Source organism: Oncorhynchus masou, chromosome 16, assembly GCF_036934945.1.
Source record: "Oncorhynchus masou masou isolate Uvic2021 chromosome 16, UVic_Omas_1.1, whole genome shotgun sequence".
NCBI lineage: Eukaryota > Metazoa > Chordata > Actinopteri > Salmoniformes > Salmonidae > Oncorhynchus > Oncorhynchus masou.
Window position 1 is genome coordinate 19,090,473 of NC_088227.1, and position 26,384 is coordinate 19,116,856.

General features: G+C 40.9%; 1 protein-coding gene across 11 annotated transcripts in view; it reads left to right on the forward strand.

Annotated features, from left to right (window-relative positions):
• The window catches only part of LOC135557605 (adhesion G-protein coupled receptor G6-like), a 61,862-nt gene that overhangs the window by 12,602 nt on the left and 22,876 nt on the right, over positions 1–26,384 (forward strand). For 6 of the 11 annotated variants that reach the window (XM_064991028.1, XM_064991030.1, XM_064991032.1 and 3 more), the window contains 15 exons: positions 1,050–1,652; positions 6,054–6,101; positions 7,884–7,949; positions 18,396–18,464; positions 19,457–19,525; positions 19,627–19,689; positions 20,507–20,575; positions 21,569–21,634; positions 21,736–21,798; positions 22,614–22,682; positions 23,675–23,740; positions 23,842–23,904; positions 24,720–24,788; positions 25,781–25,846; positions 25,948–26,010. In XM_064991028.1, the coding sequence (XP_064847100.1) occupies positions 1,050–1,652; positions 6,054–6,101; positions 7,884–7,949; positions 18,396–18,464; positions 19,457–19,525; positions 19,627–19,689; positions 20,507–20,575; positions 21,569–21,634; positions 21,736–21,798; positions 22,614–22,682; positions 23,675–23,740; positions 23,842–23,904; positions 24,720–24,788; positions 25,781–25,846; positions 25,948–26,010 (1,512 nt within the window). The remainder of the gene's footprint in view (positions 1–1,049; positions 1,653–6,053; positions 6,102–7,883; positions 7,950–18,395; positions 18,465–19,456; positions 19,526–19,626; positions 19,690–20,506; positions 20,576–21,568; positions 21,635–21,735; positions 21,799–22,613; positions 22,683–23,674; positions 23,741–23,841; positions 23,905–24,719; positions 24,789–25,780; positions 25,847–25,947; positions 26,011–26,384) is intronic. The other 5 variants (XM_064991033.1, XM_064991031.1, XM_064991035.1 and 2 more) reach the window with 5 other exon arrangements.

The window sequence follows — 26,384 nt, forward strand, 5'->3', positions numbered from 1 at the left end:
TATCCCAACCGTCAGGCGAACCTATTGAACTTGGCTTTCAACCTGTTGGCAGCCCAATGTCCTGCCTGGAGCTCTGGAATCATATGACGTTGTTACAGTGAGCCCTGGTCTTTCCGTACGGCTCGTAAAGCAGATCGGAGATCAACAACACAAACAAAGCCCTGCAGGACATATCAAAAAGGGCCTCTCAGCTGTGTCAAATCCTGATACCACATTCAAAGCTGAGCTGTGTTTTTCCATTCCAAATTGGCTGTCACTCTGGCAATGGGATGGCCAACAGCAACAAACCCGCCGACCAAATCTGAGCTTCCTTAAATTAAATGTCAGAAAGTATGGCATGAGCATATGTACATTTAAAAAAGAATAGAGCACTCCTTTTCCTGTTGAAAAGCCTCATTGACTGGTGGGAATGTGGAAATTGAGTGCTGGTTGACATTTAATCTTAGTGATAAGAGGTAGGTCTGATATGTTAGAAGCTGAGGTCCCTGCCTAACTGGCACCGTTCATCCTCTGGACTGTGGAACACTGTCTGAAGTCAAATAATTATGATGTGGAAACGGTGTCTCGTTAGATGCAAATAGTGAATAATAACAGACAGCAGGAGAGTGACAAATGAGGATTATTCAACCTGTAACCTTTGGATTCACACAGCATGAATTGGCCTTTCACCATTCCTTTTGAATGCTGAAAGGATCATTTGTTTTGAAGTCAGAGTATGACTGTGTAGCAGTAATGGCAGGTAAGTGGTGTGTTTACCCAGACATACTGTATGTTATTAGTCGCATCGGGCTTTAGACAAGATGTTCTGTAAAGTTTGTTAGAGCCCCTGGTTCTACTGAACATCTGACAGTCATCTAATGCAGTGGTTCCCAACTCCAATCCAGGAGAACCACAGTGTTCCAGCCCAGCACTAACGTTGATTCAACTGATCAAAGGCTTATGATTAGTTCATGACTTGATCGGTTGAATCAGGTGGTTGTGAGTCCTTAGGCCTGTAGTTGAACAACACTTTGTTCTCTAATGCTCTTCTTTCTACCTGTGTGCTGTAGTTGCCGTGGCGCTAAGGAACCAGAAGGTATCAGTGTCCAACGGCGCAGGCAAAGTGGTCCAAGTCTCCAACTCGGTGACCATACCTACCCTCCAGCAGTTCACCGTGTGCTTCGAGATAGCCCGGCCCAACCAAAAGAGCAAGGAGACTATCTTCTCTTACACCCGGCTAGAGGACAGCAGCGGTGAAGAAGCCCTCAGCTTCGGAAATAACCAGGATGGAATGGCGCTGGTCATGAGTAACAAGACATGTCTGATAGACTCTATCCTGAACGCCTCAGACTTCACTTCCACCATGAAGCAATTCTGTCTCACGTGGGCCTCCACCACAGGCAAAGTGACCCTCTACTACAACAGCAACTACAGGGTCATGACCTGCTCCAACACGATTGGGCACTCGGTGGGAGCTGGGGGGCTCTTCAGGCTGGGGTCCCATAGCAGCTTTGATGGGACCATCTATAACTTCCGCCTGTGGGATTATGCCATGGACATGACACAGCTGGTCGCCCTCACCTGTGATGCCGTCGGCAACGTCATCGACTGGGACAACAGCTTCTGGAACATCCCCTCTTCACTGGCACAGACGGACAGCGCACTGAGCTGCAGTAAGTATCCCAATATAGTCATCCTCAACACACGTGTCTATTGTATTTATGATTACTGATTTCCAGTCAGCAGAACTTCTGAAAATAATAATTGTTATTATTCAAAAGAGTTTGACTGACAATAGTCTTTATGTTGTTATTGGGACACTTTCATGGTTCATTAGTAACAGTTAATGCATACCAGTTATGAGAGTGACAAAAATGACATCAAAATCCTTAGTAACTCAAACAGTCCAAGGTTATTGAAACTGCCTAGGGAGATGAAAGCAGCAGGAGAAAAATATGCTCGATGTCTCTAACAATGATAGTATTAGGAATCTGTTTGTAGCGATAGGAGGGTAGCCACAGCAAAGGAGCCAAGGGTGTCGGGATATGTCTGCCCAACCGCCCGGAGCCGACTAGAAAATGGTGCTGTGTGTGGTTTAGCTGGGGAAAGTATGAAGTGCAGAATCATGCATTTCTCCAACCCATTATAAGGCTCACAGGAACACACACACATAGGCCCCATGGCTGAGGAAACTTTTTACCTAGCCCCGTTCCTAAAACACTATCTGCTCTGCCACAGCTTTGGCCTGTGAGCTCGTGAAAGAGAGGGGTGTTCAGAGGACTTTTAAGACCAAATGGTAGGAGTTCCCTTTCCCGGTGCTAAGCTCTCCCTTTCACAAAGGTGCACAGAGAAAGATGCCTGTCTCTCTGAACATTAGCTCGCTCTGTGTTAGTCTTGGAACTGCTCATGGGTGTGGATGATCTGGAACAACCAACTCCTCTTGGGTACTCTTTGAGTTTACATCTCTGCTTCTGCTCCAGTTGAAAATCATACATACCAGATGCTAAAAACGATAGGCTAGTTCTCCTATACTGTACACTGTTTAGAGGAGTAGGGTAAATAATATACTGTTGTTAGGGCTGTGACGGTCATGGAATGTTGGATGACGGTAATTTGCCAGCCAAATCACCGCGGTCAATGTCATATCCGTTTGAATAGCAAAATAATAAATAATAAATAAATAAAATATATGTTCTACTTTGGTCTTGACTTTATGTGCCGCCATAGAAGTGTAATTCATAATTTGGGCGTCCCCATTCTAGTCAATGATGTCATAATGGGTGGATTGGTGGCCATCCCGCGTGTACCCATAGGAGCAAAGCAGGAAGTAAAAGCAGGAAATGTACCCATCATGTGTGCTGTGATTTGTTGATTCAACTGACATTACAAAAACTACATTCAATTGTATGAGCCACATCAGTTAACATCATTTGAATGAACATTCTACATTTCAGCAAGGAGCAACAAAGTTTCATCAAAGATGATATATTATATTGACAAGATAGCCGGGTGACCGATATAAAAATGGAAATACATGCACTCAATGATTTAAGGCAGGCGAGATCAGGTGGGACCATTCTAGCCAATGAGAGGACAGATACACGTGTGAACAACAGGCAAAACTAAGTAATTTTTCTAAAAGTTGCCAGAATGCCACGTGCATCCACTTACAGTAGTATATCAGTACATTTGTGACAGCCTAAACATTACAAAATGTATATTAAATCAAATAAGCCTCAAGTAAGTCATAGACCTCCATACAAAAAAAGGGCTTATCTCACGCAGACGGATTTTAGGCGGATTAAATCCTCTCGCTTCGCCTTTTCCTCTCTGATTCCATCAAGTTCTTAAGAGTCAACCGCGCTAATGCCCCGCCACCTGTCTTCAGTCAGCTGTTCATTTCACCAAAAAATAACAAAATAAGCGGTTATGACGGTTATTTATGTTCATGACAGTCTTTTTTCACAACCGTCGTTTACAGGGTTATATGGTAATTGTACCAGCTCTAACTGTTGTTTGAGTATTGTCGTGGAAATTCTTACATAGGGACACTCGAAGTCAGTCTTAATGAATCATTGTTTATTGTCAGCGTGCTGGAGAGGTTCCAGCCAACTCAACGCACCATAGTACACATGTCAATCAGGAGCTCTGCCTGGGCAGACCCAGCAGTTGTCTTATATTAGCGCTATACACAGTGAAATTATAGTTGCATGATTTAGCATAACTCTTGATACTCCCCGTCCCGGATCCGGGATCGTGAATAAAGCCTCAGGCTCATTAGCATAACGCAACGTTAACGATTTCTGAAAATCGCAAATAAAATGAAAATAATGCGCCTGCTCTCAAGCTTAGCCTTTTCTTAACAACACTGTCATCTCAGATTTTCAAAATATGCTTTTGAACCATAGCAAATCAATCATTTGTGTAAGAGTATTGCAAGCTAGCTTAGCATTTTGCGTAGCATTTAGCACGCAACATTTTCACAAAAACCAGATAACCAAATAAATAAAATCATTTACCTTTGAAGAGCTTCGGATGTTTTCAATGAGGAGACTCTCAGTTACATAGCAAATGTTCAGTTTTTCCTGAAAGAATCTTTGTGTAGGAGAAATCGCTCCGTTTTGTACATCACATTTGGCTACCGAAACGAACCGAAAATTCAGTCACCAAAACGTCAAACTTTTTCCGAATTAACTCCATAATATCGACCGAAACATGGCAAACGTTGTTTAGAATCAATCCTCAAGGTGTTTTTTCACATATCTCTTCATTAATATGCAGTTCGTGGAAGCCTGCTTTCCCCTTAGAATCGCATGGAAAAATACCAGCAGCTGAAAATGACGCACCAATTTCGACGGAGGACACCGGGTGGACACCTGGAAAATGTAGTCTCTTATGGTCAATCTTCCAATGATATGCCTACAAATACGTCACAATGCTGCAGACACCTTGGGGAAACGATAGATAGGGCAGGCTCATTCCTCTCGCATTCACAGCCATATAAGGAGACAATGGAAAACAGAGCTTCAAAAATCCTGCTCATTTCCTGGTTGCCGTTTCATCTTGGTTTTGCCTGTAGCTCCCATTCTAGGGCACCCACAGACAATATCTTTGCAGTTCTGGAAAATTCAGAGTGTTTTCTTTCCAAAGCTATCAATTATATGCATAGTCGAGCATCTTTTCGTGACAAAATATCTTGTTTAAAACGGGAACGTTTTTCATCCAAAAATGAAATTGCGCCCCCAGAGTTTCAAGAATATTGAATCATTACTGTTTTGTTTCATTCATGTGACAGACCAATACTGTTTCATAACATGTGACAGACCAACACCTCACAAGGCTTCTTCTTTCTAAGCCGAGACCTTGAAACTGAGATATCTTTTGTTCGTTCTCAAAGCAAGGTCTGGGCATACTGCCAAATTGAAGCTACTGATAGTGAGGATTTGTACAATTAGCCACTTGAATGAACACAGAAATTAGTTCATAAAACAGCACATGAATAGAACACTGAAATTAGTTATAAGAGAAGCACAAACATTAAAATGACATTACATTATATAATCTCTATAGTAGCGGACTAAACTCCCCTTCACGGTGAAGGAAGTTTCGGAGGGGATCAGAGACAAGGCTTTGTGGAATTCAGCTCCAACTACATCAATTCGACAAAGGTTAATACTTAAAAAAATGTAAATTATGTAATACCCACTTTTTTACTTATGTTTGTCCTCTGTAGTTGTGTGCCTTTCTTTGTTTGCTGAAATACATATTTTTTCTATAAACGTTAGTCAAATACAACCACTGACTGTTTGCTCATTGCTGTTGCTCTAAGATGGCAACTCAGCGCCAAAACACATGTGCCAATTGAATCTCAAAAAGGAAACTGTTGCATCCCCGGTTAAAGGAAGCGGGTTCTTTTTAGTTCTTGCCAAGAGAAACTCGACAGCACGAAGATGGTTATTTACAACATGACAGCAGATTCAACATAGCCTGTTCCAAGCTGAGTTCATCTGCACCCTCTCAAAGGTAGCACATTTGAATACTCTGGCCAACAACCAATGAGGACCTGTCAATTAAGCTATGCGTATCCAATCAGATACATGTTTCCAATATCACGCACTGAACACGCGCATACTATTTTAACCAGATGTGCATGATAACATGCTGCTTATCTCTCAAACTCTACAGAAACAGTCAGTGGTTATATTTAATTAACATTTATTGAAAAAGTATGGATTTCATCAAACAAAGAAAGGGACGCAACTACAGAGGACAAACATAGGTAAATAGTAAGAATTTCACAATTTCCATTTTTTTAAAGTATTGACCTTGGGCAATGAGCTGAATTCTGAGCTGAATTCCAGAAAGCCCGGTCTCTGCTCCACGCAGTCGGTAGAGTTCATCAGAAACCTAACTTAGCTTATTAAACATGTGTTAACTTATTAATTAGTCAATAAATGCTTTGCTCTGCCCACATGAGTTTGTTTACATGTCACTGGCTGATGCAGCTGCTGCTTAATTAATTGCCTGTGTGTGATTGCTATGATACCTGCTAATGTCAAGTCTTCTCTTTACAGTCTGTTTCCCACATTGCATACACTTAACAACGGCTGCTCCATCTAGTGGTGAGTGTGCTGCTAACAACCTGATTGCTTCGTGAAAGCTGCTTGCCTGAGTACCATGCAAGAGGATGCATGTGAAATGCGATGCTAACCACTATAAAGTGTAGTCTTTGGGTTTCCCAGGAAACAGAGAGATTAGTCATATTATGGATTCACTTTCTACCAAGCCTCTGGACGTAACATGTCAATGATACATTCTAAGTTTGATTCATCTACAGTCAATATACACAAATAGACGATTATTATTCTCGTGTTGTGCATCGAAAGCCTCCAATCAAGGCAAACCAGGTAAAGTTCTAAGTTATTTTTTTGCTTTCAGACGTTGTGTCATGACATAACAAGGCTCTTCTGCATGACGCAAGTCGACCAGCAGTGATACTCTTGCTAATTGTCCGTCTGTCCTTGCTTTGAATAACATCAATGTACTGTATCTGCCTGCCTCGTCTTTCCAGGGCTTCTCATGCTGGAATAACATTTACTTTTTTACAAGACCAGACAGTGACTTCTTAGGAACTAGCATGTAAAACCCCCCTGTACACTGTGAACATCAGTCGAGGCCTATGATGTTGGCAGGAGGCTGAGGGGCCCAAACTTTAGTTTAGGTAGTCTGGTTGGTAGTCTGGTTGGCCAGCAGTGTGCCGCGCAAAGCTATAGTTGTAGTCTACCTGGGGGAAACAAGCTCTGGGCTAATTATCAGGCTTGTGAAGAGGACTGGCCCAGTGAAGCTCTTTGGGTCTCCTTTCATCTCTCTGTGAGGTCAGTGGGGGAGTGACTGTCTGCATGGCTACACTCTGTCAGAGATCCATTACCCGCTGAGTCTACACATTCCTCATAGTCCTGGCCCAGGCACGATGGGGAAGTTTAGTTTTGTGGGTCCACTAGTTCAGATATATGGACTAGCACAAGCCATTCATCCACATCCCCTAAAGGCACAAGACCTTTTGGGTGGGAGTTATGGGTACTGGCTTGGGAGTGACAAGAGAGACTAGTTTCTTAAGTTTCACTTCAATGATTACAACTCAGCAGTGCATGAAGTAATAGTTGACGATTGAAGACAGGAATCCACGGTCCACGAGAACAATGGTTCACTGGACCATAAGACAGTCCCAATAATGACAACTCACATCCACTAACTGATATTAAAGATGCACTCTCTCTCCTCTGACAAGTCATTACTTTTCATTGCCAGCGATTATCATAATTATTAGCCATGTCCATCGAGTCCAGGTGGGCCTGTCTCGCAGTGTTCTGCTCTGAGCACTTTCGTGTACAACGGCATTAGCAAATATGTGAGGGGAGGGGGGGGGGGGGGGCAAACAAAGCAGCATTCATCGCTGTATCACAAAGTGCTGCATATTTTATATGACAGAGGAGGTGTTGGCGGTAGGAATGGGCACAGCTTCTGAACAGTGGGTAAAAGATCAAACTCCCTGCCCTTTTCAACAAGATGACAAATATTCAGGCTTATGAAATTCCAACATTTACTTGGCAGATCATACTGAATATTTATTGAGAGATCTGGATCACATACCAGTCTGAGAGCATGTAGCTAGCTGAGCTGAGCAGCTGCGGAGAATACTGTCAATCCTGTTACAATGGAGGTACCTAATACCCAGGGCCGAAGTCGTGCCAAATCTTTATTTTTCATGAATTTATCATGTGTGGGATTGTACTGAAATTAATATAAAACTGCGTAGAGTTGTTTGTGTTCTCTTTAACCTCTCACCATTGGAAATGCTGTTGATAATGGTGATTTAACATGTTTATTTCCAATCCACTTTGAAGGTACCTCTGTACCCGTCTATACATCACAAACCACCAGCTGTGCCTCTCCTGGACTGGGCTGCCCAGGTAGGAAACCAATGACTGTTACACATGGCAATAATTTACAACAGACCATACAATGGTTATTAAGCACCCCCCAATCATACACTATCATTCTTATTACCTATGAGTTCATATGATTAACAACCAACAGACATACCATTTTACCCATCTCACCTCTAATGTGTGTTTGTGTGTTATCTCCCCTTTTCTGTATTATTCATCATATTATCTTCGACATATTGACATACAGTATGCCATCATGTTCATAGGCAAACGGTACATCAGTCTTTCTCCTCAACGTCACTTTGCAGTCTTGACCATGTTATCAATTCCATAACAAGACTATGATGTCATTTTATGCAGTCTTTGTGAAAAAAACGACACACCTAGTCTATCAACCCACTATCTCATTCACCCATTAGTGCGTACACTGGAAACATACTCTCTGTACCCTGGTCTCCTTGTTAAGGGACCCTCCAAACCTTGTTATTTGTCATAAAGCTTCCAAATTCAACTGAAGAACCATGAGAAGTAGACCTTCCATTCCGTGGGGAGAGAGAGAGAGTAGCGGGGAGGGAGGGAATGGGGAAATTAGTGTTCCTGTCCAGTTTGACCACTGTTCTGGACGAGGTCTCAGCTGCAGGGATGATGCAGGGTTTATGGACTCTGCTCTTCATAGACATCAGCTACAGATGCATGTTGACTGATAAGTGACACTTCCCCAAAAGTAGGTTCTCTCCCAGCGAGCAAATCTATTAAGCGCTGTGAGATGATGGATTGAGACAGCTATTTGAAGGTTAACTCTTATATGCTTTGCTTATGAGAAAGACCCCCGTGACAGACTTTGCTGTAGAATCAAGGTGATTGGATGGAAATAAATGAGACTAGGAAGGAAGAGGGTGACCTCTTGAAGACCAGCACTGTGGCTTATGATGGCCCAGAGTATACAGTTGATGCCGGAAGTTTACATACACCTTAGCCAAATACATTTAAACTCAGTTTTTCATAATTCCTGACATTTAATCGTAGTAAAAATTCCCTGTCTTAGGTCAGTTAGGATCACCACTTTCTTTGAAGAATGTAAAATGTTAGAATAATAGGAGAGAGAATTATTTATTTCAGTTTTTATTTCTTTTATCTCATTCCCAGTGGGTCAGAAGTTTACATACACTCAATTAGTATTTGGTAGCATTGCCTTTAAATTGTTTAACTTGGGTCAAATGTTTAGGGTAGCCTTCCACAAGCTTCCCACAATGAGTTGGGTGAATTTTGGCTCATTCCTCCTGACAGAGCTGGTGTAAATGAGTCAGGTTTGTAGGCCTCCTTGCTTGCACACACTTTTTCCGTTCTGCCCACACATTTTCTATGGGATTGAGGTCAGGGCTTTGTGATAGCCACTCCAATACCTTGACTTTGTTGTCCTTAAGCCATTTTTCCACAACTTTGAAAGTATGCTTGGGGTCATTGTCCATTTGGAAGACCCATTTGCGATCAAGCTTTAACTTCCTGACTGATGTCTGGGATGTTGCTTCAATATATCCACATAATTTTCCATGCTCATGAAGCCATCTATTTTGTGAAGTGCACCAGTCCCTCCTGCAACAAAGCACCCCCACAACATGATGCTGCCACCCCCGTGCTTCACGGTTGGGATGATGTTCTTTGGCTTTCAAGCCTCCCTCTTTGTCCTCCAAACATAATGATGGTCATTATGGCCAAACAGTTCTATTTTTGTTTCATCAGACCAGAGGACATTTCTCCAAAAAGTACAATCTTTGTCCCCATGTGCAGTTCCAAACCATAGTCTGGCTTTTCTATGGAGGTTTTGTAGCAGTGGCTTCTTCCTTGCTGAGCGGCCTTTCAGGTTATGTCGATATAGGACTCATTTTACTGTGGATATCGATACTTTTGTACTTGTTTCCTCCAGGTACTCTGTTGTTCTGGGATTGATTTGATTTGACTTTTCGCACCAAAGTACGTTCATCTCTGTTCAAATATTTTTTATTGAACACACAAGAATGGTGTATAGGTATAAAAGACAAGTATGCAATTCTTATCTAAACATAAAAGCTCAGACAGAAACAACAAGACCCAGAGTTCTGGGTACAAAACAAATAATACAAAACAAGACATACGGAACAAAGACAGGTGGAAAGAAAGAGAGTAGATGCCCCCCACTGCTCGGGTGCCGGGGCAAGCACATGCTGCCCAAAGGTAGATTGAAATATTACAATTGAGAGTGCGTTAAAATGTACAAATTCACAGCGCCGACTGGTCCAAGTAGGAGAGGAAAGGCTGCCAGATTTGATCAAATGTTGATCATTTATTGTTCAGAATATATCTACTTCTTTCTAAGTGTACAGTGTGTGATATCATAAATAGGACTGGTGGAGTTATGTCACACATGCAGCTAACACAGACATATGGAAATGTCTGCTCTACCCAAAATTACAACCAATTAATTGCAGCATTACCACAAAAATGGAAGAGGCAAGTAGAAGGGGAAAAAAGTAAGAAACTTGTATGTCGGCCATGTATTAAAGAACATAAATGGTTAAAGAAAAGTGTGATAAATAAAAATATATACCAATTTAATTTAAGGACCAAAAAACTTACAGCTGTGCCATATAAATTGATTTGATTTGAATTGATACGCAAAACAACGGCAGATTCAAAACTTTGAATTTTTCAATATAAATTACTATACAAAATTCTTCCAACTAATATAATGTTATATATATGGGGGATACAATCTTCCCAGCTCTGCAGATTCTGCTGTGAGGAGGCAGAGTCATTAGATCATTTATTTTGGTATTGTCCATATGTAGCTCGTTTTTTGGTCACAGGTCCAGGAATGGCTGAAGAATTGCAACATTTGCCTAGAACTAACGCTACAGAAAGCAATACTGGGTGATTTGAAAAGCCATAGTCAATCAATCAATAATATAATAATTATTTTAGCAAAAATGTTTATTTTTAATTTACAATCTGTAGAATCTATGAGAATAGGAAGGTTCAATTATTTTGTGAAGCATCACAGCACAATTGAGAAATATATGGCAAATAGAAATCTGAAATGGGTGATGTTGAGAGACAGATGGGAGGGGTTGAATGGAGCTGAAGGGTGGGACTAATAACAAGATAAACAATGTAAAGCATAAGGGATCTGTAAAATGTATATAGGTTCAGAACGTTTGTGAAATAGCACATTTACAAATAGAAATCAAACTGGATGGACATCAGAAATAGAGGAAGGACTAAGAACAAACAAGCTAGAACTATTGTAAAGTAGACTGTGTCTGTAAAATGTGTATAAGATGTATAAATTGAAGATAAAAGCAGAAGTGTTTATTAGTTTACTCCAATTGGGGGATCGGCAGAAGGGTTTGCGGGGAATAATAATAAAGGTATATTCTTTAAAAAAGTATGTATATCTATGTAGGTATGTGTATGTATATATGTGTATATGTATGCATGCATGTATGGATATATATATTTACCCAAAAAATATGGGGGATAAAAAATAAATACAATTTTAAAAATTAAAAAGTCGACAGTGTTTGCCAATTTGATGAGCCATAATTTGGCTTCCCTCCTTTTCCAAAACACTAAGATTAATTTCTTTGCCAAAATGAGACTGTAAAAGATTATTTATTTTTTTTACCTTTATTTAACTAGGCAAGTCAGTTAAGAACAAATTCTTATTTTCAATGATGGCCTAGGAACAGTGGGTTAACTGCCTGTTCAGGGGCAGAACGACAGATTTGTACCTTGTCAGCTCGGGGGTTTGAACTTGCAACCTCCCGGTTACTAGTCCAACGCTCTTAACCACTAGGCTACCCTGCCGCCCCAGATGAGTTGTTTTGGGGGGGTTGGTTAATCCTTTTAGGGAATCAGACACTCCCAGGATTGTCAGAAGCGGGTCTGGGTCAACGGAAGGCTCCAGAACTTCAGAGAGGATCCTAAAAATTCCACACCAATAACCATACAAGCTAGAGCATAGGGCAAAGCAGTGGAGTAGTGTACCCTGCGCAGCCTGACATGCAGTTTAGTTTTGGAATAGTGTAATCTGTGTAATACCTTGAATTGTATGAGACGATGTCTGGAGTTAATTGAGCAGGTGTGGATATACTCCAAGCTCTCTTCCCAGTCTGCACAGAAATGTCAGTCCCTAGTTCTTCCTCCTATATATTGATCCCCTAAGGTATTTTTCCCTAGCTCTCCCCATCACTCAAAGGTGTTATCAAGGTTAGAGGGGAGAAATGATGGATTCCTCGCAACAGGGAGCATGAATGACATTGGTCTAAGGTCAAAGTGGACTTTAATTTACTTCCAGATTTGGACTGTGCTATGTATAATAGGATTGTTACTATAAAGTGACATCTCCAGATTGACAGGCGACAAAATCACAGTGCCAATAGAGAAGGGGTGACACTCCTCACGCTCCATACAAAGCTAACTGGATGACGGAAGTGCGTAAAAATGCAACAGCCCGGAGGTTAGCGGCCCAATTGTAAAATATCACATTTGGGAGAGACAATCCTCCTTCCATCTTGGATTTACAGAGGTGTTTTTTACCTATCCTGTGTGTTTTATAATCCCAGATGAATGGATTGATAATTGAGTCCAGTTGTTTATGAAAGGACTTAGGTATGAATACTGGGATGTTCTGGTATAGGTAGAGCAGTTGTGGGAGGAGGATAATTTTAATGGCAATAATTCTTCCGAGCAGGGAAATTGGGAGTGTTCTCCAAAATAGTATGTTTGTCTTGAGTTTTTGCATCAGAGAAGGGAAATTCTCTTTAAATAGTGAGGAGTATTCTTTGGTAACTACAATTCCTGGGTAGGTACATTTTTCTGAAGTTAACTTAACTGTAAGATATTCTAGCCAAGAGGTGTTCTGCAACCGTATATGAATTAATTCGCTTTTGTTCCAATTTATTCTGTATCCCGAGAAGGTACCAAACAAATTAATCACATCAAGAATAGCTGGGATACTAGTTTGGGGTTCTGTTACATAGAGGAGAATGTCATCTGCGTATAGGGAAATCTTATTTAGAGTATCTTTAGTATTATAGCCGTGTATTGCTGCATGAGATCTGATTTTCCTGAGCGAGAGGTTCAATAATTAGAGCAAAGAGCTTAGGCGACAGCGCACAACCCTGCCTTGTCCCTCAATAAAGGTTCAATCAGGGCGACAATGATTGGTTAGTGAGTATTCTCGTGCAGAGATTCCTATATAAAAGTTGGATCCAATTTATGAACCCATCTCCAATATAGATAGGACCACTCAACTTGGTCAAATGTCTTTTTGGCATCAAGAGATATAACGGCAAGGTCCACGTTAGGTAACCTCTGAGAATACATAATGTTGAAGAGGCGCCTGAGATTGAAGAATGAGTTTCTGTTAGGGATAAAGCCGGTCTGGTCTGAATGGACCAATTTGCCAATTAAAGTGCTAAGCCTGTTAGCCAGAGTTTTTGCTAAAATCTTTTTGGTCTGTATTAAGAAGAGATATTGGTCTATGACCCTACCTCTTCTGGATCTTTACCCTTCTTATGTATTATTGTAATGAACACCTCATCCATAGTAGAGCTCCATCCTCATTGGCCTGAACCAACATATTGTGTCCGGATAGGGAGAGAGCATGTTGCTGAATGTGTTATAGAATTCACCAGGGTATCCATCTGGGCCCGGGGTCTTGCCACTCTTTAGAGATTTAATTGTTTCTCGAATTTCTCCAAAAGACATTTCCTTATTCAGGAAGTTGGAATCTTCCTGGTTCAAGGCAGGTAGATTACAGTCCCCAAAAAAGTTTTGCATAATTAAGGGGTTAGGATCCACTTTAGATGTATATAGAGTCTCATAAAACTGATGGAATCTGTCATTGATGTCTTTGGAGGAAGAGAGTAATTCCCCAGATGCAGATTTAACTTTGTGGATCATTCGGTCACTCACATTTTTTCGAAGTTGTCTGGCGAGTTATTTGTGTGGTTTGTCACCAAACTCAAAATATTTTTGCTTGGCATAGAGAAAAGATTTAGAAATTTTAGCTGAGAGAATCTGATTATATTCAAATTTTAAAGAGGTATTTTTTTTATGTTTCTCCATAGATGGATGGCTAGCATTCTCCCTATCCAGTAAGTGAATTTGTCTCTCCAATTCTACCAATTTTTCTTTGTTTTGCCTACTCCTGGCAGTCTGAAAGGAGATGATACAGCTTCTCAAATAAGCCTTCAGTGTTTCCCACAATAATGCTGGGGAAGTCTCTGTGTTGTCGTTGGTATCAAAGAAAAATGTAATTTGGTCTTTAAGATGTTCACAGAATGTTGATTCTGTGAGGAGCTGAGGATTCAACCTCCAGACCCTCTCGTTTGGTACGATGTCACCCAATCTCAGGGAGAAGGTGAGTGGACTGTGGTCAGAGATTATAATCTATGATACCTCACATTACAGGTATAGGGGGGTCATTTCGCATCAACCAAAAAGTTGTCAATTCGAGTATAAACATTGTGAACATGAGAGTAAAAGGAGTATTCCCTACCCGTAGGGTTAGAGATCCTCCATATATCAAATAAGTTAGAATTTTTTTATGTAGGTTTTCAAGAATTCGCTTGAATAGGAGGTATGGGTACGCCGGGTAGAGGATCTATCCAAATGTTGGTCAAGCACGCAGTTAAGGTCCCCTTCAATGACCAAATTAGTATTGGAGATATCTGAAATCAAATAAAGGACTCTTTTGAAAAAAGAGGGGTTATCAATGTTCGGCCCATAGATATTTAGTAGAGTTACAGAAGTAGAGTGGATCTCTCCTATTACGATGACATAATGACCCTCTTTATCCGCAATAGTGGTTTTATGTAGAAAGGGAATTCCTTTCTGTACCATGATACACTTGACCCACCCACCTACATTTAAGTCTGCTACGAGAATTGTTTTTCAGATGGGCTTCTTGCAAAAATATAATATCAGACGAGAGTGCTTTCAAGTGGGCTAGGACCTTGCCTCTCTTAATTGGTTCATTTAAACCCTTGACATTCCAGGAAGTAAATGCAAACCTCTAATTTGTAGTTCCTGTGGTGGCCTGCATAACATGTAACTCACTAAAAAGGTAAGAGAGCAAACCAAATCATCACAATCAGCATATGTAGCACCAACACCCGAGCAGTATTCAACCGACCCCTCCCCCCTACAAGCACCTTTGCTCTCCACCCTGTCCCCCAACTTTCCTCAACATTTACCCCCCCCCCCCCTCAACCCACCTTTAACAGGCATACACAAATAGGAGAGAGAAAAAATAGAAAAATTAAAATAATAAACACATTGTCTGGCCAATGCCAAAAATGCACGGCGCGACCTCGAACAAGAGGGAAAACAAAAATAAAATCCCAACTATACGTTCACCTCTCACTATCCTAGAACTTCTACTAACATATGAACTGAGGAGGCTCCTACAAATAAAGTGTTCAATTAGCATCTAATAAACCTAAACAGAATAAGTTGCAACTTAAACATATTGCACACTTAAGTGTCATCTTGGGTCAATCCCTGAGATAAGCAAGATATAGCATCGCAAGATTATATTGCTAAGCAATGCTTGTCTAAACATAAACCATCAGCCACCAACATAGACAGCAGTCCATTTACATATTGTGAGTTAGGAGATCGGAACAAGGATTTAAATTAAACGTACCCCCATCAAAAAAATATATAAATAAAATATATACATATATATTAATTAATTAATTATATATATAAATGAATAATAAATAAAAAATATACATACACACATACACACATAGACGCATAGATACACACACACACACACACACACACACACACACACACACACACACACACACACACACACACACACACACACACACACACACACACACACACACACACACACACACACACACACACACACACACACACACACACACCTACCTACCTACCTACCTACCTACCTACCTACCTACCTACCTACCTACCTACCTACCTACCTACCTACCTACCTACCTACACAAACATTCATGCCCCAAAATAATAATCTATACTAATTTAAAATATACACATACATAATAATAGTAAAATGCTAAGAGACATTTTTTTATATAATAACAAAGTACACATAATAATTATATGTACGCACACCTACACATTGACACAAACACCACAGAAGGCTGTTGGGAATCTAATTGGGAGAGCGGCCTACGGCTATGACAGGAGCAGAACGGCACAAAACACCAATTGCTATCCAGGTGTCTGTGTCTGCCCCTCCCCAACCACCACCACCACCAGTCCCCTGCAAGCAATAAATAAGTGGTATGGTAATAAGAATAATGTAAGAATTGAGAAATAAATAATGAAACAAAACAAAAATGGGGGAATGCAAGTATATCCATCCGAAAGTGTCAATGATTAAACCAGGAAGGCCACCCAAAACAGGCATCGCTCTGAACTCCAACGATAGATCAGTCGTCCATTGGTCGGCTCAGCGCCTTACATGTTCGGTAGCGACAATAAACCTTCAGTCGGCAGCCCTTGCTGAGACACTTTAATGAGGTTTCACCAGTTATGGTATAGTATGGATTCGAGTCCATGAGCAGACTCTAACACACAATGACAAGGCTCTCTAACCCGTACGGGGGATTGGTGTATAAAATTTTCTGCGTCCAAAACCGAGGAGAGACAAATCTTCTCACTGGTCGGAGGGGTAATTCTGAGCCAAGCAGGGAAGAGCAAGGCTTGGCGAAGATGGAGTTTGTAGAGCTTGGTCAAGACATCTCTGTAGCCGGCGTAATGCTTTGCCACATCGGGTGCATAATCCTCAGAGGCACGGAAGGGATGTCCTTTATGTAACAGGTTACCCATCATTCGAGCCTCTCGCAGGATAAGATCCTTGGTCTTGAAACTGTGACAACAGATGATTACTGGGCGAGGACGTTGGCCCGGTCCAGGCTGCGATGTGCACGGTCCAGCTGGGGATCCGAAGCCAAAACATCCGATCCCAGTGCATCCCTCAATAGCTTGGTGAAGAAGTCGGTGGGGCGAGACCCAGCCTCCACCCCCTCTACCAGACCAACAACGTGAAGGTTATGACGTCTGGATCGGCCCTCCAGGTTGACCACTTTCACAGAAAGCCTCTGCACACTATCCTGCAAGGATGTGCATAGCTTCTCTAACTCGTCGATGCTACAAGCGTTGAATTCAGAAGCTATCTCAAGGTCCACGAAGCAACCGTTCAAATGGTGCTCTCGATTTTAGTTTCCAGTTCAGCAATAGCAGCCTTGAAATCCTCAGCTATAGCAACATGTAGTTCTCCCAGAGGCCCGGGTAAGTTCTGTAAGTGTCACGTTCTTACCTGTGCCTTCTACCATGTCTGTCTCGTTGTTTGGTGGGGAGGAGGCCTCCAATGAGAATTTATTGTCCTTTGGTCGCATATTACTTGGCATGTTCACATAGAAAGTCACAATATTGTATTAGAAAGAGACGTTTGTTGTAAAAAAGTGCCGTAAATTAGGTTAAGGTAGATTGTTTCGCAAAAAAAGTTGCAGGAGCCTCTCTCACACACAGCCGTTCACTCCAACATACTTGCGCCGCCCTGTGTACTTTCATCTCTAGCAGACAGAACGTGTCTCCTTCCAGCTGCGTGGTCCCATGGTGTTTATACTTCCGTACTATTGTTTGTACAGATGAACGTGGTACCTTCAGGCGTTTGGAAATTGTTCCCAAGGATGAACTAGATTTGTGGAGGTCTACAATTTTTTCTGAGGTCTTGGCTGATTTCTTTTGATTTTCCCACGATGTCAAGCAAAGAGGCACTGAGTTGGAAGGTAGGCCTTGAAATACATTCACAGGTACACCTCCAATTGACTCAAATGATGTCAAATGGCCTATCAGAAGCTTCTAATGCCATGACATAATTTTCTGGAATTTCCAAGCTGTTTAAATGCACAGTCAACTTAGTGTATGTAAACTTTTGACTCACTGAAATTGTGATACAGTGAATTATAAGTGAAATAATCTGTATGTAAAAAACTGTTGGAAAAATGACTAGTGTCATGCACAAAGTAGATGTCCTAACCGACTTGCCAAAACTATAGTTTGTTAACAAGAAATTTGTGGAGTGGTTGAAAAACGAGTTTTAATGACTCCAACCTAAGTGTATGTAAACTTCTGACTTCAACTGTATTTGACAGAGAAATAGATTTAATCTCTTCATCTGGTGATCCTATCCTGGTAGAATCCACATTATACTGAATATTATTACAACCTTTAATGCTTTTAATCACTTTTAAATCTACTGCATTACACAAATCCACAAGATTTCTCTGCATTTTGGTTTTCATATTCCTCATGCTACGCTTGTATTCATTGCCTCATCAGTCATCTTGCATTTGTGTCGTCTCACTTTACACCCATTTAATCCATATGTAACCTTTCTCCATCCATCCCTGCAACCAGCAACATTAACTTCCACCAGCTCATCCATTGTCACCACTAACATGATTGCTACTAATTCAACAACCCACGGTAAGCATCCATCCCTCATCCCCATTGTTTGTAATGAGCACATGCTATTTTCAGCCTGTCTTGTTATTGTGAAGGTAAACCAATACTATCTACTCCACACAGAGTGCAGCTGATGGGTGTTTTAATCAATATGGAAAATGGCCACTCTCACTGATTGAGGGGATATTGACTGGTGGCCCATTGAACTAGAGATATTTCAGTCTTATCCAAAAATGGTCTCAGTGATTGCTCTCATGTTTCCCTCTAGAAAAAACACACAGCCAATTCCAGTCTATTAAACCCAGATAATACTGAATCCACTGTTGGTGGCATGGAGGTGCATCCACTGAAACTTCTACCTAACCTAAGAAAATTAGTTAATAAAACATATTTGTGATTTGATTAACCCCGCCAGAGGCGCATCTGCAACACTTGATTAGTTTCTACAATATAGTTAATTTCCCAGCCCAAATAAAATACAGATCTCTGAAAAGCAGCCACCAGTTTTAGCATGTGGGATTCCATACTGTGGGAAGCCTCGTAATAAGACATGTTTGATTAAAAAAATGAAAAACAGCCATTTGATTAGTTAATTGGCCGTTTGGTGGTTTGGAGGCCATACAGTAGGTAAACACCATGCCTCTGATACTGTACTAGCTAATAGTTTTGCGACAGAAGATATTTGATCTCCATCTCTCTCAAATCTGACCCTTCCTTGAAGTAAAGCAAACAAGATCCTGGGTTTTCCGTTTGAAGTTTGGAGCCACTATTGGCATGGTATCAATTGTATGGAGGAACAACATTGATTTAACTCACTGTAGCTATGCCCCTATCCAAAAAGGAGTACACTGGTTAATTTGACAGTCAAATTTGTAACTGTCCTGATAGTTGATCAGATGTGGATGCTTCATGGCCAATTCATAACTCCATGATCTCAACCTCAGCTCTCAATCCTTCACCTTCCTTTACTCATCTCATCTCATACTGTGTCTGCTGTCCATCCTTTTCACCAGTTCTCTCTGCTACCACTTCATCTGCTACCACCACTACTAGCATGCCTCTAACTACCAACTCATCAACTGGTAAGGTGCCATCTTTAGTTCGCAACATTATTTCCCCTCATTATTTCAACACTGTGTTATTATACCTTATTTTTGCTGACTTGTGCTGTAAATGTCACTAGTTCAAACCACGACCACTCCTGCAGCTACAACTAATGTGCCGACATTACCCAGCACAACCACTGGTAAGGTATCTCTAGCAATGGATCTGATCTCAGTTGATGACAATTTGATCTGATTATCGTTATAGTGCAAATATCATTTTTCTGAATGCTTCAATTTGATACCTTCATATATGTCTACGTAGTTTAGTCTGATCACATGACATTTGGCAGTCACTGCATTGTCATTTACCATCAGGAGAAAAGGTAAAGATGAGAGATCTATCCAGTGATGTAGTGTGTACACTGGAAACATTCTCTCTGTACCCTGATCTCCTTGTTAAGGGACCCACCAAACCTTGTCACTTGCCATAAAGCTTCCAAATTCAACTGAAGAACCATGAGAAGTAGACCTTCCATTCTGTGGGGAGAGAGAGAGAGTAGCGGGGAGGGAGGGAATGGGGTCAGTAAACAACTGTTGGAAAAATGACTAGTGTCATGCACAACGTAGATGTCCTCACCGACTTGCCAAAACTATAGTTTGTTAACAAGAAATTTGTGGAGTGGTTGAAAAACGAGTTTTAATGACTCCAACCTAAGTGTGTGTAAACTTCCGACTTCAACTGTATTTGACAGAGAAATAGATGTAATCTCTTCATCTGGTGATCCTATTCTGGTAGAATCCACATTATACTGAATATTATTACAACCTTTAATGCTTTTAATCGCTTTTAAATCTACTGCATTACACAACTCCACAAGATTTCTCTGCATTTTGGTATTCATATTCCTCATGCTACGCTTGTATTCATTGCCTCATCAGTCATCTTGCATTTGTGTCGTCTCACTTTACACCCATTTAATCCATATGTAACCTTTCTCCATCCATCCCTGCAACCAGCAACATTAACTTCCACCAGCTCATCCATTGTCACCACTAACATGATTGCTACTAATTCAACAACCCACGGTAAGCATCCATCCCTCATCCCCATTGTTTGTAATGAGCACATGCTATTTTCAGCCTGTCTTGTTATTGTGAAGGTAAACCAATACTATCTACTCCACACAGAGTGCAGCTGATGGGTGTTTTAGTCAATATGGAAAATGGCCACTCTAACTGATTGAGGGGATATTGACAGGTGGCCCATTGAACTAGAGATATTTCAGTCTTATCCAAAAATGGTCTCAGTGATTGCTCTCATGTTTCCCTCTAGAAAAAACGCACAGCCAATTCCAGTCTATTAAACCCAGATAATACTGACTCCACTGTTGGCGGCATGGAGGTGCATCCACTGAAACTTCTACCTAACCTAAGAAAATTAGTTAATAAAACATATTTGCGATTTGATTAACCCAACCAGAGGCGCATCTGCAACACTTGATTAGTTTCTACAATATAGTTAATTTCCCAGCCCAAATAAAATACAGATCTCTGAAAAGCAGCCACCAGTTTTAGCATGTGGGATTCCATACTGTGGGAAGCCTCGTAATAAGACATGTTTGATTAAAAAAAATGAAAAACAGCCGTTTGATGAGTTAATTGGCCGTTTGGTGGTTTGGAGGCCATACAGTAGGTAAACACCATGCCTCTGATACTGTACTAGTTAATAGTTTTGCGGCAGAAGATATTTGATCTCCACCTCTCTCATATCTGACCCTTCCTTGAAGTAAAGCAAACAAGGTCCTGGGGTTTCCATTTGAAGTTTGGAGCCACTATTGGCATGGTATCAATTGTATGGAGGAACAACATTGATTTAACTCACTGTAGCTATGCCTCTATCCAAAAAGGAGTACACTGGTTAATTTGACAGTCAAATGTGTAACTGTCCTGATAGTTGATCAGATGTGGATGCTTCATGGCCAATTCATAACTCCATGATCTCAACCTCAGCTCTCAATACTTCACCTTCCTTTACTCATCTCATCTCGTAATGTGTCTGCTGTCCATCCTTTTCACCAGTTCTCTCTGCTACCACTTCATCTGCTACCATTACTAGCATGCCTCTAACTACCAGCTCATCAACTGGTAAGGTGCCGTCTTTAGTTCGCAACATTATTTCCCCTCATTATTTCAACACTGTGTTATTATACCTTATTTTTGCTGACTTGTGCTGTAAATGTCACTAGTTCAAACCACGACCACTCCTGCAGCTACAACTAATGTGCCGACATTACCCAGCACAACCACTGGTAAGGTATCTCTAGCAATGGATCTGATCTCAGTTGATGACAATTTGATCTGATTATCGTTATAGTGCAAATATCATTTTTCTGAATGCTTCAATTTGATACCTTCATATATGTCTACGTAGTTTAGTCTGATCACATGACATTTGGCAGTCACTGCATTGTCATTTACCATCAGGAGAAAAGGTAGAGATGAGAGATCTATCCAGTGATGTAGTGTGTACACTGGAAACATTCTCTCTGTACCCTGATCTCCTTGTTAAGGGACCCACCAAACCTTGTCACTTGCCATAAAGCTTCCAAATTCAACTGAAGAACCATGAGAAGTAGACCTTCCATTCTGTGGGGAGAGAGAGAGTAGCGGGGAGGGAGGGAATGGGGTCAGTAAACAACTGTTGGAAAAATGACTAGTGTCATGCACAAAGTAGATGTCCTCACCGACTTGCCAAAACTATAGTTTGTTAACAAGAAATTTGTGGAGTAGTTGAAAAACGAGTTTTAATGACTCCAACCTAAGTGTGTGTAAACTTCCGATTTCAACTGTATTTGACAGAGAAATAGATGTAATCTCTTCATCTGGTGATCCTATCCTGGTAGAATCCACATTATACTGAATATTATTACAACCTTTAGTGCTTTTAATCGCTTTGAAATCTACTGCATTACACAACTCCACAAGATTTCTCTGCATTTTGGTATTCATATTCCTCATGCTACGCTTGTATTCATTGCCTCATCAGTCATCTTGCATTTGTGTCGTCTCACTTTACACCCATTTAATCCATATGTAACCTTTCTCCATCCATCCCTGCAACCAGCAACATTAACTTCCACCAGCTCATCCATTGTCACCACTAACATGATTGCTACTAATTCAACAACCCACGGTAAGCATCCATCCCTCATCCCCATTGTTTGTAATGAGCACATGTTATTTTCAGCCTGTCTTGTTATTGTGAAGGTAAACCATACCTATCTACTCCACACAGAGTGCAGCTGATGGGTGTTTTAATCAATATGGAAAATGGCCACTCTCACTGATTGAGGGGATATTGACAGGTGGCCCATTGAACTAGAGATATTTCAGTCTTATCCAAAAATGGTCTCAGTGATTGCTCTCATGTTTCCCTCTAGAAAAAACGCACAGCCAATTCCAGTCTATTAAACCCAGATAATACTGACTCCACTGTTGGCGGCATGGAGGTGCATCCACTGAAACTTCTACCTAACCTAAGAAAATGAGTTAATAAAACATATTTGTGATTTGATTAACCCCGCCAGAGTCGCATCTGCAACACTTGATTAGTTTCTACAATATAGTTAATTTCCCAGCCCAAATAAAATACAGATCTCTGAAAAGCAGCCACCAGTTTTAGCATGTGGGATTCCATACTGTGGGAAGCCTCGTAATAAGACATGTTTGATTAAAAAAATGAAAAACAGCCGTTTGATTAGTTAATTGGCCGTTTGGTGGTTTGGAGGCCATACAGTAGGTAAACACCATGCCTCTGATACTGTACTAGTTAATAGTTTTGCGGCAGAAGATATTTGATCTCCATCTCTCTCAAATCTGACCCTTCCTTGAAGTAAAGCAAACAAGGCCCTGGGGTTTCCATTTGAAGTTTGGAGCCACTATTGTCATGGTATCAATTGTATGGAGGGACAACATTGATTTAACTCACTGTAGCTATGCCTCTATCCAAAACGGAGTACACTGGTGAATTTGACAGTCAAATGTGTAACTGTCCTGATAGTTGATCAGATGTGGATGCTTCATGGCCAATTCATAACTCCATGATCTCAACCTCAGCTCTCAATCCTTCACCTTCCTTTACTCATCTCATCTCGTAATGTGTCTGCTGTCCATCCTTTTCACCAGTTCTCTCTGCTACCACTTCATCTGCTACCACTACTAGCATGCCTCTAACTACCAGCTCATCAACTGGTAAGGTGCCGTCTTTAGTTCGCAACATTATTTCCCCTCATTATTTCAACACTGTGTTATTATACCTTATTTTTGCTGACTTGTGCTGTAAATGTCACTAGTTCAAACCACGACCACTCCTGCAGCTACAACTAATGTGCCGACATTACCCAGCACAACCACTGGTAAGGTATCTCTAGCAATGGATCTGATCTCAGTTGATGACAATTTGATCTGATTATCGTTATAGTGCAAATATCATTTTTCTGAATGCTTCAATTTGATACCTTCATATATGTCTACGTAGTTTAGTCTGATCACATGACATTTGGCAGTCACTGCATTGTCATTTACCATCAGGAGAAAAGGTAGAGATGAGAGATCTATCCAGTGATGTAGTGTGTACACTGGAAACATTCTCTCTGTACCCTGATCTCCTTGTTAAGGGACCCACCAAACCTTGTCACTTGCCATAAAGCTTCCAAATTCAACTGAAGAACCATGAGAAGTAGACCTTCCATTCTGTGGGGAGAGAGAGAGTAGCGGGGAGGGAGGGAATGGGGTCAGTAAACAACTGTTGGAAAAATGACTAGTGTCATGCACAAAGTAGATGTCCTCACCGACTTGCCAAAACTATAGTGTGTTAACAAGAAATTTGTGGAGTGGTTGAAAAACAAGTTTTAATGACTCCAACCTAAGTGTATGTAAACTTCCGACTTCAACTGTATTTGACAGAGAAATAGATGTAATCTCTTCATCTGGTGATCCTATCCTGGTAGAATCCACATTATACTGAATATTATTACAACCTTTAATGCTTTTAATCGCTTTGAAATCTACTGCATTACACAACTCCACAAGATTTCTCTGCATTTTGGTTTTCATATTCCTCATGCTACGCTTGTATTCATTGCCTCATCAGTCATCTTGCATTTGTGTCGTCTCACTTTACACCCATTTAATCCATATGTAACCTTTCTCCATCCATCCCTGCAACCAGCAACATTAACTTCCACCAGCTCATCCATTGTCACCACTAACATGATTGCTACTAATTCAACAACCCACGGTAAGCATCCATCCCTCATCCCCATTGTTTGTAATGAGCACATGTTATTTTCAGCCTGTCTTGTTATTGTGAAGGTAAACCAATACTATCTACTCCACACAGAGTGCAGCTGATGGGTGTTTTAGTCAATATGGAAAATGGCCACTCTCACTGATTGAGGGGATATGGACTGGTGGCCCATTGAACTAGAGATATTTCAGTCTTATCCAAAAATGGTCTCAGTGATTGCTCTCATTTTTCCCTCTAGAAAAAACGCACAGCCAATTCCAGTCTATTAAACCCAGATAATACTGACTCCACTGTTGGCGGCATGGAGGTGCATCCACTGAAACTTGTACCTAACCTAAGAAAATTAGTTAATAAAACATATTTGTGATTTGATTAACCCAGCCAGAGGCGCATCTGCAACACTTGATTAGTTTCTACAATATAGTTAATTTCCCAGCCCAAATAAAATACAGATCTCTGAAAAGCAGCCACCAGTTTTAGCATGTGGGATTCCATACTGTGGGAAGCATCGTAATAAGACATGTTTGATTAAAAAAATGAAAAACAGCCGTTTGATGAGTTAGTTGGCCATTTGGTGGTTTGGAGGCCATACAGTAGGTAAACACCATGCCTCTGATACTGTACTAGCTAATAGTTTTGCGACAGAAGATATTTGATCTCCATCTCTCTCATATCTGACCCTTCCTTGAAGTAAAGCAAACAAGATCCTGGGGTTTCCATTTGAAGTTTGGAGCCACTATTGGCATGGTATCAATTGTATGGAGGAACAACATTGATTTAACTCACTGTAGCTATGCCCCTATCCAAAAAGGAGTACACTGGTTAATTTGACAGTCAAATGCGTAACTGTCCTGATAGTTGATCAGATGTGGATGCTTCATGGCCAATTCATAACTCCATGATCTCAACCTCAGCTCTCAATACTTCACCTTCCTTTACTCATCTCATCTCGTACTGTGTCTGCTGTCCATCCTTTTCACTAGTTCTCTCTGCTACCACTTCATCTGCCACCACTACTAGCATGCCTATAACTACCAGCTCATCAACTGGTAAGGTGCCATCTTTAGTTCGCAACATTATTTCCCCTCATTATTTCAACACTGTGTTATTATACCTTATTTTTGCTGACTTGTGCTGTAAATGTTACTAGTTCAAACCACGACCACTCCTGCAGCTACAACTAATGTGCCGACATTACCCAGCACAACCACTGGTAAGGTATCTCTAGCAATGGATCTGATCTCAGTTGATGACAATTTGATCTGATTATCGTTATAGTGCAAATATCATTTTTCTGAATGCTTCAATTTGATACCTTCATATACAGTATGTCTACGTAGTTTAGTCTGATCACATGACATTTGGCAGTCACTGCATTGTCATTTACCTTCAGGAGAAAAGGTAGAGATGAAAGATCTTGCCAGTGATGTTGTTTGTTGTTTTTTTCCATTTGCGTCTTATAATTGAAAATTGCATGGCAACGTGTTGACCCATATTAACCCCATGCATACTCTAGAGCATTGCTTATTGTTTGTGTGTGTTCATTTCACTCTTTCAAACCATTTAGTTCACATTTGCTGTCCTTGT